Source organism: Rutilus rutilus, assembly GCF_951802725.1.
Source record: "Rutilus rutilus genome assembly, chromosome: 13".
NCBI classification, from domain to species: domain Eukaryota; kingdom Metazoa; phylum Chordata; class Actinopteri; order Cypriniformes; family Leuciscidae; genus Rutilus; species Rutilus rutilus.
In genome coordinates, this window is record NC_140218.1 from 29,502,671 (window position 1) to 29,514,737 (window position 12,067).

Here is a 12,067-nt window from a genome sequence, read left to right on the forward strand (position 1 = left end):
AATTTGCAAGTGTTTTCTTGATCTATATATTTAAACATTTTCATTTTCCAACTGTTCTGTTCTTCAGGGAGATTGATAACACGCTAGAGAATATGGCAACCTACAGGAAAAACAAGTGGATTATAGAAGGCAAACTACGCAAGTAAGATCCTTGCATCTTATCATCAAAGCTTTTTGTGCAAATTTGGTTGCTGTGAAAGCGGTTTTCTGTAATCTGGTTCTTCGGTCTTAAAAATGACATTGTGAAAGCTAAGCGAACCAGGACTTAATGTATAATTTTCTTTTTTGGTCCGGTCCAAGAGAACTGAACTACAAGTGTGAACACGCCTGAAAATGGCTTCTTCACAGTGACCATTGCATGTGCCCTTTGCTAACGACCTTCCCAAAATGCCCGACGCTGAAGATGGCGATGCTAGTTTCTTCTCTTTCTGAATTGCTATGTAGCTACACAAATAAACATCTGGTGTTAGTACTTGTTGGACCAAGTGTGAAAGCAGACTAATGGCTCTTTTCCACCGAGTGGGTACAGTACAATACGCAATTATTTCCGTTTCGATTGTCAGAAGTTGTGAATGGTACTAAAATATCAAACCGTACTGTACCACTTTTTTTGGGACCCTTCCGTTGGGGTACCTAGCACAGTAGTCCGGTACCTAAAGGGTGGAGCTAGACTCGCTGCAGAACGTTGATTGGCTGACAGAGAATCGTGGAATTACAACACGAGGTGCAGTTGAAACAATACCTTTGCAACCCAATGTCAGCGTGCAACAATGTACCAGGTAGAACAAAATCTGCTGTAGGTCCCCCTATTGTTGTTTACTGTGTCACTTTCTTTTCCGCGTGAGAATGATGTCGATCGCTACTTTCCGGCATACAAGGGTTTACCGCCCTGAATCGTACTGTATCGCTCGGTGGAAACTAGCCACAAGACTCTTCTGTGGCTTCATCTTTCCTAAGTGTGTGTGTGTGTGTGTGTGTGTGTGTCTGTGTCTGTGTCTGTGTGTGTGTGTGTCTGTGTGTGTGTGTCTGAGCAGACTGAAGGCTGCGCTGATGCGGAAGACGGGCCGCCCAGAGGAGGAGCTGTGCTTTGAGGAGCGCCGGCGCAGCTCTCGCGTTGGTGTGGCCGAGGACGAGAGCATCGACGAGAACTGTGTGTTGGAGAGAGGGAGTCGCCGCAAAGCCAAAGAGGAACCCAAAAACACTGAGGTACTGATGCCAGAGCTGTGCTTATGGAGGACGATCGCAATATTGTCTGTGATTTAATGATGGTTTAAATCATTTATTTAGTGCACTACATGTCAGATGTCAGTCAATTATGTATACCGTGGCTGGTTAGCTAAATTTCTGAGCTGTGCTTTTATTCATGTTCATCCATGATGTCATGGGTTTTGCTGAGGGTTTCCTCATTGCATATTTGACTTGTTTACCTTTGTTTACCATGACCAGCACCAGAGAAATGTGAAATATTAAACGTCAGTGGTTCCTTCAAGAACTAAAAAACTATTTTAGGTAAAAGCGATTCCATGGTTTAACTGTTTCGTAAAATGTACATTTTTTTTTTCCCTCACAGATTGAGAGCCCTAATACCTGCAGTGTTGCAGAGCTGGAGCGTCAGATCGATAAACTGACCAAGGTAAAATATATCATCTCAGCTTCTGAAAATGACATTTTTGAGTTGTTTTAAAAATCATTGTATTCTGCACATCATCAATGTACACACTTTTTACTGTATACAATTGTCCTGTAATTGTTTTAAAATTAAACTTAGAGCATGTATATTATTGTAAAGTTAGACCAATTGAGGGAAGTTGGTATATTCACATAATAAAATCTATTAATATTAATAGAATTGACAGTTACTCCAAAAAGGCTTGGTTAAAATGAGTTATTTTAGACCTAGTGATTCCAGAAGTTTCAAATGTTGGTCACGAATTTAACATTTTCACTATATGCACCGATACTAAAGTTATCAGCTGGTACCATTAGTCTATAATTCAGAATGATATCTGCCGATATCAGTGCTGAGCCGATAGTTTGATTTTCTTCAGGAAAAAATGAAGAATTAGTCTCTCCCTACTAATCCTGTAAACTATACAGGGAAACCTCTCATTTGGTTCATTGCTGTATTATTAAAGGTTAAAATTAACAACAGAGCCCAACTCATTATATTCAACTGCTTTTGATTTTTAGATATAATAATTACGCAATTGAAATTTTTGTATACAACTCAGTTTCACATAAGGCAGTTTTCATAAAAACTTTTGAGTCTGTCAAAATCCAACTCTTATTATTGAGTAGGTCAAAATAAATATGTATTTTTTTTTAATTTTGGTAAATCTTTTCTTCTGTGTTCAGCGGCAAGTGTTTTTCCGCAAGAAGCTGCTACAGTCGTCGCATTCCATGCGAGCCGTGTCTCTCGGGCAGGACCGGTACCGGCGCAGGTACTTGCTGCTGCCGTATATGGGATGTGTCCTCGTGGAGGGAGCCGAGGATATCTTGGGTGAGTGGAAACTCCCAGCATGCAGTTGGTCTGGTATCTCGCACACTTAGAAATATAGGCCATGTCCTAAACACCACACTTACGGTCACCTAAGAGTCTGTACTTGATGTAATGCCATATACTGTACATTCAGGTAATAGTCTGATGTGGAGTCACAAAAAATCAACAATTTTTGTTTATTGCAAACCATATGCAGAACAAAACATTACAGACATTAAGTGGCAAAATTCTAAGAAATGCCAAGCTCATTTGGCCAAAATTAGTATTTATTAGTAGTTGTCATGTAAAAATAAAAAAATGAAATATTACAATTGTAATATTTCACTGAAAAATAAGAATATTATTTTAGAAAAATATAATAAAAAAAATCTTTAACATAACTAGAATTACAATACACATTTAATTATATGGCTAATAGTAATTGTCAGAATGGTTGTCAGTTTGGTTTTTAATAATAATATAATAATAATAATAATTTCACATTATGGTAAATTAGTAATTCTCTGAATGTTAATTTGTTGTTATTATTATGAATAATAATAATAATAATAATAATAATAATTTCACATTTTGTTACATTAGTAATTTTCTGAATGTTCATTTAAGTAATAGTAATAATAATAAACTTAATAAATGTATAACAGTATAGAGAATAATGTTAAAATTAGTTATAAATAAAAACAAAAAATGTTAAATATTAATTTCTTGTGCAGCCCTACTTGTTGCCCACATTAATGTCCAGTTATTACTTCCCTGTGTTCAGCTTCAGATGAAGTGACGGTCAGTGATGAGCCTGTGACTTATGTGAAGGTCATAACCCCAGTGAAAGCAGAGGTTAAAGTAGAAGTTAAAGCTGAGCCTCCCCTCTCTCCGGGTTTCGGCACCTGTTCTCCTCGAGCGTCCCAGCGTTCCCCCACAGAGGTGGATCCTCTCCCCGGCGAGGCCTCTCTGATGAGCAGCCCGAGAGGACGGGGACGCCCCCGCAAGATCAAGCCGGAAGTGGAGCTCCACCTTCGAACCGCCAAGAGCCGGCGGCGACGGCGCTGCAGCAGCAGATCAGCGGGTGAAGATTCGGCCCTCAACTCCCCCGTGCAGGATCTCGCTCAGCCCTCTCTCGAGCCACAGGACACCGAGGCGGACGGCAGCACGCCGATCGCAGCGTCTGGAGCCGGTCAGGGGGAGGATAACAGCCAACCGGAGGACAGTATGAGGGAGCAGGCAGAAAAACAAGGCCAGTGGTTCAACCTGTTGCCTAAGGAGCCGTGCGACGAGGCGTCTCTCGCGCAGCCGTGCGAGAACATCCCTGCACCCACTTCATCCCCCGCGAAAGACACTCCGGCACCCCTCGGCTGTGACCCGCTCGCTGCACCTCCACTGCAGCCGACCACGACACAGGTTCATACTTCAATGATATCAGAAAAAGTGAATGAATACCCTAATGCTGAAGGCTTCTCCTTCTGATGGCTTCTCCCTGTGTTCCTCATCCTCAGGTGCAGATGGAAGCTGCTCCTCTTCCGGCTCCTCAGGTGTGCTCCACTCCAGCTCCAGCTCCCCGGGCCGGCAGGAGGCGCAGGAGAGGCAGCGGGCCGTCCCGAGTGCACTCCCGATCCAGCACGGCCAAGAGGCGCGGCAGACCTCCCTCCAATCTCTTCCAGGAGGTTGAACTGAAGTACTTCACTCAACTGACGGTGAAGCCTATTCCGTTAGGTGAGTGTCGCGATGTTAACGGATGAAAGACGGTTTTGCCCATCCTGCTTTTGTAGATTTTTGTAGCTTTCGCACCTTTTCATAGCGCCTAGAACTATTGGCGGAAGTTCCCGGATGTCGGCGTGTTCGCACCGCTGGAACTAGGAACGATTTTAGTTCTAGGAACTCCTTTTGGAGGAACTAATTTAGCTCCTACTTCAGAGTAGGGTCTAAACCAGCACTATAGGAACTACCCGTGACTAGGGCTGGGCGATATGACGAAATATATCGTCTGGACGATAGAAAATGTCTATCGTTTTATATAAGGCTCTATCGTTTACGCCACGATAAGGCGTTTTACGGCAGAATTAACCTCACGGCATGCCCATGCACGCTGCAATACATAAACAAACATGGAGGAAGACGGTAGTAGACGCGGTTCAGACCAGGGTAAGTTAATTCTCAACTAGATGACCAGCCAACCCAACCCGTTAGTAGCTCCACAACAGCGCGCATCTGTGCATTCATTCATTCACACACACACACACACACACACACACACACAGAGAGAGAGAGAAACGCGATTCATATTTAAACAGTCTTTTTGCGTGTACAGACACTATTGCGATTAGAACAAAGCAAATATAGAACTGACCTATTCCTCAACCGGATCCGTTGCTCCTCGAAATGAAAACGAGGTGAAAGTGAAAGTGAACATATCCAACTGATTGTGGGTGTTCACAGGTTTGCGTGGATCGCCTCAGATTATTTGCATTTGAATAGCGCGCGCTCTCCGTAATTAAGCTCAAAGTCAACAGAATATTTTGAATCTCTTTTGCACTTATAAGAAAAAAAACCTATCGCGCCGGCGCGATTGTCGAACCCAGGGGGTTAAAAAATAGATTTTCGCCAAAAATCCTCTTTGGCTCCACGGCTGCCATGGTAAACAACGTTAGCCGACTGAAGTCTCACGTCACGTGCGAGTCAAGAGCGAAGTGATTGACATGACCAGGCTACCGTAGCTATGGCTTGGATTCGTTAGCAAACATTGCCCCCCTGTGGTATTTGCATGTTACTATCACAAGCATAATGTTGTGGCCTGCCCAGAAAAACGTTGGTTCTAATAATTATTTACCTCCGCCAACAGCGAGACCGGCCAATGTTAGAGACCCGGCCGGTAATGGAATACAGGCCAATATTAGAGGATTTACGGTAGACTATTCATGAACTGAATTAACAGAAAAATTGCTATATCGTTATGTATATCGTTATCGGGATATCAAATGAGCTATATCGGGATATGAAATTTTGGCCATATCGCCCAGCCCTACCCGTGACGTTAGTGACGTGGATTATAGCCTATATATTTACTCCAGAAATTAACTCTACGAACATGGTAAAGCGATAGATGGGCATCTTTAATAACTTTTCATTACTGTCCACTTTCTATGTATAACAGTTCTATCTAATAATGTATTAGACAGGACTGTTAGACGGATCGTACAGTAATGAACACAGAGAATGCGAGCACTGTGTTTTAAGGCGTTCTCAGCGCCGTCAAAATGTCACAGCAACAAGCCCGGCTGACTTCACTTCAGAGTTCCAACTGGCGTTGCGAATCCAACCAGGAAAATGTTCCTAAGGGAACCATGAGCTCTCGGGGAATCACCCTGGTGGTTAGTTCCTAGAACTGCCTGGTGCGAAAGCCTCTTACATAAGCGCTTTTCTAAGCCTTGCCAACTTAACCATCCAATTTTCTCTGAAATAGTGAACATAGGAATTGCCATTGGATGGATGTTCATAATATTTGTCACTAAGTCAACTTTATCTAGCCCAGAGGTCTTTAGAGGAGTTGATGAAAAACTAATAATTAATTTAATCATAAAAATGTAAAATTAAAACTTGCACTTTGAAACCCGTTGTCAAAAGTTTGCCTTTTCAGGCGCACAAAATTTCATTGTCATGTAAAATGAACGACCAAAATGCGCAAGTTTTCCATTTTTATTTGGAAACTTACGTGTAAACGTGCCTTAAATGTCTTTCTCTCTCCTACAGAGATGGTGAAGGGCTGGTGGTGGATCAAAGAACCGGAGGAGCTGACAGCCATACTGAGCGCCCTCCACCCACGAGGCATTCGAGAGAAGGTTCTCCACAAACACCTCACTAAACACATGGAGTATCTGGCTGAGGTCTGCAGACGTCCCGTGACCGGTGAGGAGCAGGAGCATGCGGAGTGTGATTGCAGGCTTTGGTTGATGGCAGCATGTTTAGTCTATTCTTTTGCATTGTTCCTTCCCAGATCCCATTTTTGAGATGTCAGTGGAGGATGGCGATGCCCTGCTGGAAGTGTCTAAACAGGCGTGGAGTGAGCAGGAGAGAGCCCTGCGGTTAGACATCAGTGCTCTCCAGTGGGTGGAGGACCTGGAGCAGAGGGTAGTCGGTGCAGACCTTCAGCTCAAGGTAAAGGAAACACATTTCTTCCTTTATTGAAAGAATCACAGCACTGTAAGGTCTTGCTCCAATAGTGACCAGAGGGTGGTGCTGTTTGTTTATACTGCGTTTACAGCACAAGCACGCTTGCTTTATCACTATTTCCACAATCTCTATTTCCAGGTGCCTGTTCCCAACACGGAGAGTGAAACGGAGGCTTGTCAGGAGTCAAGTTCTCAATTTCAGGTACTGAAAACCAGCAGCCCACACACACACACACACACACACACACACACACACACACTCAAGTGCTCAGAGTCTGTTAATCCTAAGTAGAGGAAACTGCTCTGTAAACTACTCTATTCATAAGGTTGTGTCATACTCATTAAATGTAAATTGTCAGGGTTGTTCCTTATTTATTTTATTTTATTATAAATGAAATATTAAAAAAATCGATTAATAAAATAATAAATGTTCTATACCTATTTTCATAATTTTTTTATGAAATTAACTAAATGAAACGCATTTAATAGTTAAAAACAAATGTAATAAATATAAAAATAAGTGAACAATAAATGTAATAAATACATCAAAATAAATACATTTAATAAATGATTTTTATATATGTGTGTATGTGTATATATATATTTTTTATATTCATGTTGTTAAATTAACAAAATAACATTTATTAATGTAATTATATATATTTTAATTATTTTAGTAAACTTTTGTAAAGATATATTCACATTTTCTTTTATTTCATTATTCATTGTTACTGTTATGAAATTAAATATTTAAACTCTTGTAAAGCTATATCAACTAATATATTATTTCATTATTACAATTATGTATATATAATTATATGTATTTTTAATTTCATAATTATATGTTTTAGAATTGAAAATATATTTGTAATTTTTTTTATGAAAAAAAGAAGAAATTAATGATTCATCTTATGTGGGATTCTAGTTGTTTTATCTATTATTATGTTTTTACTTCATTGTTCGACATCAAAAAAGCCTTCAAAGCTGTCATGGCATTAAGAAAAGCTATGCAAACAAATTTAAAATGAAAGTTTACCAGGAGGGACATTTGTCCTTGTTTCAGATCTATACCCCTCCCGAGGCGGACTCCACGCGGGAGGACCTGCAGTATTACGAGCACGAGGTTGACCCCAAGGACGACTGGATGGTCAAGACTAAAAAGGAATGGTCTGACCTCCTGCGGGTTCCCAGCAACCCCCTGGACCTGGCCGTTCTCCGACTGACTAATCTTGAGCGTAACATTGAACGGCGTTATTTGAAGGAGCCGCTGTGGAATCTGGCAGAGGTGGTCCGCTTGGCTCCTCTCACCCCTCCGCCCGGCGGGGAGGAGGTCCCGTTAGATGCCGTCAGGTGGGTCAGAGTTGAGGGTCGTTGTTTTTGTTTTGTTTTTACCATCAAATATCACTTCATTATTATCCTATGTAATCATATTTTTCAGCCTTCATCAAAATAAATCATTATTTCAAGTTATACAGTACTCTGGAGCATATCAAACATGTGTTTGTTTGTCTTTATAGCTTGGAAAGTGAGATCACACCCAGGATGAGGACGTGGCGGCAGGGCCTGGACCGCTGCCGCAGTGCGTCTCAACTCTCGCTCTGTCTACTACAGCTGGAGAAAGCCATCGCATGGGAGAGATCCATCATCAAAGTGGTGAGAGCACACACATAAGCTCAGCTTCAGAGCCTCATGAAAAGATTATGATCATATGATCTTTTTTATATATACATACAGGGTTTGACATTAACACCCGCCAAATGCGGGTGTATTTCAGTAGTGCCATGTAATAGTCACTCCTACTATTGAGAAAGTCTAAATATTTCGAGAATAAAGCCGAAATATTTTGCAAATAGTCGAAAACTGATGTTTATGTGTCCACAGACGTGTCAAGTGTGCCGTAAGGGTGATGACGACGAGTACCTGCTCTTGTGTGACGGCTGTGATCGTGGGTGTCACATGTTCTGCCTGAGGCCAAAGGTCATGCAGGTGCCAGAAGGTGATTGGTTTTGTCCCACCTGTGTTGCCAAGGTATGTAACATTTGAAATATCCAGCTGGATTTACTCTTTTTTTTTTTTTTCATCCGATTCACTTGATCATCTTGAAAAATATGCATGAGTTTTGTTTCGTATATTTTTGTCTTTAGCTATGTTTATGAAACTAAATTTTGCAGGAAAACGGAGACTCTCCGAGATCACAGCGTCTATCGCGTAAGAGGTCAAAGCCACGGAAAAGGCGTCTTGGAGAAGATAGTTCAGATGAGGATGATGGGTACAAACGAGGCATGACCACACGACAAAAAGATACTCCAGCTTCCTCAAGTGGGACGAGCATCTCCCCTTCAAAGCGCAGGAGGATGACCACACGAAACCAGCCTGACCTCACCTACTGCGAGTGAGTCTTTCCTCAGTTCTTCAGTCAACCAGGAGGGACACTTTAAAAACATGACAAATAAGTTTATTTAAAGTGCCCCTAATATGCTTTTTCATATGTTACCTTTCATGTAGTGTATGATGTATTTGTAAATGTAAGGGGTGGTGTGGCGCAATGGATAAGACACATGCCTTTGGTGTGAGAGACCCAGGTTCGAATCCACTGTGAGACACCAATGTGTCCCTGAGCAAGACACTTAACCCCTAGTTGCTCCAGAGGCGTGCGACCTCTGACATATATAGCAATTGTAAGTCGCTTTGGATAAAAGCGTCAGCTAAATGAATAAATGTAAATGTAAAATGTAAAAGGTCTAAAAAGTTCCAAAGGTCAAAGTGCGCGATAAATGGAGTTGTCTCTCAAAAGAAAGAATCGATTCTGAATTTCTTGAAAAAAGTCCTCAGTCATAACAGACTGGGTCATCTGACCAATCAGAGCAGAGTAGACCGATTACAACAGACTGGGTCATCTGACCAATCAGAGCAGAGTAGAACGATAACAACAGACTGGAGCATCTGACCAATCACAGCAGAGTAGACCAATCACAACAGACTGGGTCATCTGACCAATCAGAGCAGAGTAGACCAATCACAACAGACTGGGCCATCTAACCAATCAGAGCAGAGTAGACCAATCACAACAGACTGGACCATCTGACCAATCAGAGCAGAGTTGGCCAATCACAACAGACTGGGTCATCTGATCAAGCAGAGTAGACCAATCACAACAGACTGGGTCATCTGACCAATCAGAGCAGAGTTGGCCAATCACAACAGACTGGGTCATCTGACCAAGCAGAGCAGAATTGGCCAATCACAACAGACTGGGTCATCTGACCAATCAGAGCAGAGTAGGCTCTCGGAAAGGAAGGTTTTATAGAGACTGAATCCTTTGAACCGTTTTAGACTCTTGAAAAATGAGGTGATGCTGCAATGTATATTATGAGAAATTAAAGTGTTTTTGACCTTGGATGCATGTAAAGTATATTGTTGGAGAACTAGGAACATTTAAAATAGCATAATAGGGGCACTTTAAAATTTGTTAAATGTAACATTGAAATAATACATCTAATTTTACGTTCTCATAATACTCATTTGTACATTTTAAATTGAATTTAAAAAGCATTGGCCAGTTGCTTTTAATTATTTTGTTGTTTGAATTGAAAGTTTTTCAACTGTCCAGTTTAACGCAATTGGCAAATGGATAAAGAAAAAACGTTTTTTGAGTGCCACTTAAAATGTTGCTTTCATTTACATTCAATGTAATAAACATTGTAAATGTCTATATTCATCTTGGTGCATCTCTGACCTGAGTCTAAATGAATGTTCTACATGTAATAATGAACGGGTGATGTGGAACAATGACGAGCTGTTTGATGTGCTGTAGGATCATTCTGATGGAAATGGAGGCTCACTCAGACGCCTGGCCTTTCCTGGAGCCGGTCAACCCCCGCCAGGTGCCTGGCTACCGACGCATCGTCAAAAACCCCATGGACTTCCTCACGATGAGGGAAAGACTTCTGCAGGGAGGGTAAGAGGGGATCTACCAATCACAACATTACAGCAGTGGTGGAACGGATCACTAAATTCACGGTTCGGATCATTTACGTTTTTTGAGCCACGAATCGGATCATTTTACGGATCAGCAAAAAAAAAAAAGGGGTGGTGTAACTTTGCTTTTCATTTATTACTTAAAGTATCGAAGAACTTCAAGTGAGCTTTATCAAAAACTACTAGCCGAACTGATCAAATTCACACATTATTAAAAACAAGTGAACAGTCAGTAATAAAATAAGAACAACTACACAAATTACAAGCAGAGATGAATACTGACAAATGTACAAAGTCTAACAGTAGTATTCAGGTAAAGAAATGAATAATTAATTAAATTAATAATAAATTACAATTGTTTGAATGTGTAAATTGGCAAGACAAAACACGTCCAAATTATAAACTTTCACTCTATGATGGTTAAATTCAGCAGTTAATCCGCGAATCACGTGCCGAACCGTGGGGCCTGATCCGTACGGATCAACTACGATCCGTTCCACCCCATACAGCAGTGTTGAATCGTGAGGGGTTTAGCGATTAAATAATAATCAATTTGTTTAATTTATTTATTAGGGGTTCAAGTGTGCACTGTGCAGTGCTGAAACCCTATTGTAATTGTTAAATTTTCCAAGGATCAGCATTCTCCCCTGAAAGTGATCGGGCAGACCAAACCGTTAGTCGTAGAGACTTGAAACTTTGATCGCTGGTAGTACTCACACCGCCTACAACGTCACCAAGACCCGCCCCGATCGGCCTGATGGGGGCGCTACAGCGGTCAAAAGTACAAAATGGCTCAACTCCTAAACCATCAGGCGTAGGCTCAAATGTCTTATATCGGTTCAAGGCAGACAAAACATTGACATATCTCAAAAAAAGTTTCCGCCATCGGCCAATGAAATTTGAGCACCTATTAGACGAGTTTAACGGAGGCTGATCGAAACAGAATTCGCTGGGCCCGTTTGACTCCTCATTCTGAGCATCTTTGCCTCTAGGATCGACGCCGTCCATAGAATCATTCGTTAAATATTGGGAGATTATTTCAAACAACAACTTTGGTGAACTAGTCCTAGGTTTTTAGATGAACCTCAATAAAATCACTGCGGCACAATTCTCGGGACTCTCTAGGTCAATAGTTATCAAATTTTTTAATTTTGTCCTTTGGATAGCTATAGCAGAGTCATTTAAAAAAAAGTTTAATTTAAAAAGTCTACCCAAAAGCCTAAATGAAAACTCGAAACTTCACGAAAATAGGTGAGAACATGCACCGTGATTTTAAACAGGCATGCAAACTTTTATGAAGATCAGACCATGGGTGGGGCTATAACTGTTAAACAAACTTTAAATCTGTATTTTTCCTATGGTAAATTGCCTGTAAATGGACATTTCCATCTATAATTGAGATGGTAACAGGCTTACTAAATAAAAAGTA

General features: G+C 41.1%; 1 protein-coding gene across 1 annotated transcript in view; it reads left to right on the forward strand.

The window, feature by feature from the left end:
- Nucleotides 1-12,067, forward strand: part of baz2a (bromodomain adjacent to zinc finger domain, 2A) — a 30,888-nt gene that overhangs the window by 16,698 nt on the left and 2,123 nt on the right. The window contains exons 16-29 of the mRNA XM_084427334.1: nt 68-142; nt 1,035-1,206; nt 1,571-1,633; nt 2,356-2,500; nt 3,264-3,895; nt 3,991-4,207; nt 6,242-6,397; nt 6,486-6,646; nt 6,800-6,862; nt 7,724-8,010; nt 8,178-8,313; nt 8,542-8,688; nt 8,832-9,052; nt 10,475-10,618. Coding sequence (XP_084283460.1) covers nt 68-142; nt 1,035-1,206; nt 1,571-1,633; nt 2,356-2,500; nt 3,264-3,895; nt 3,991-4,207; nt 6,242-6,397; nt 6,486-6,646; nt 6,800-6,862; nt 7,724-8,010; nt 8,178-8,313; nt 8,542-8,688; nt 8,832-9,052; nt 10,475-10,618 — 2,619 coding nt within the window. The remainder of the gene's footprint in view (nt 1-67; nt 143-1,034; nt 1,207-1,570; nt 1,634-2,355; nt 2,501-3,263; nt 3,896-3,990; nt 4,208-6,241; nt 6,398-6,485; nt 6,647-6,799; nt 6,863-7,723; nt 8,011-8,177; nt 8,314-8,541; nt 8,689-8,831; nt 9,053-10,474; nt 10,619-12,067) is intronic.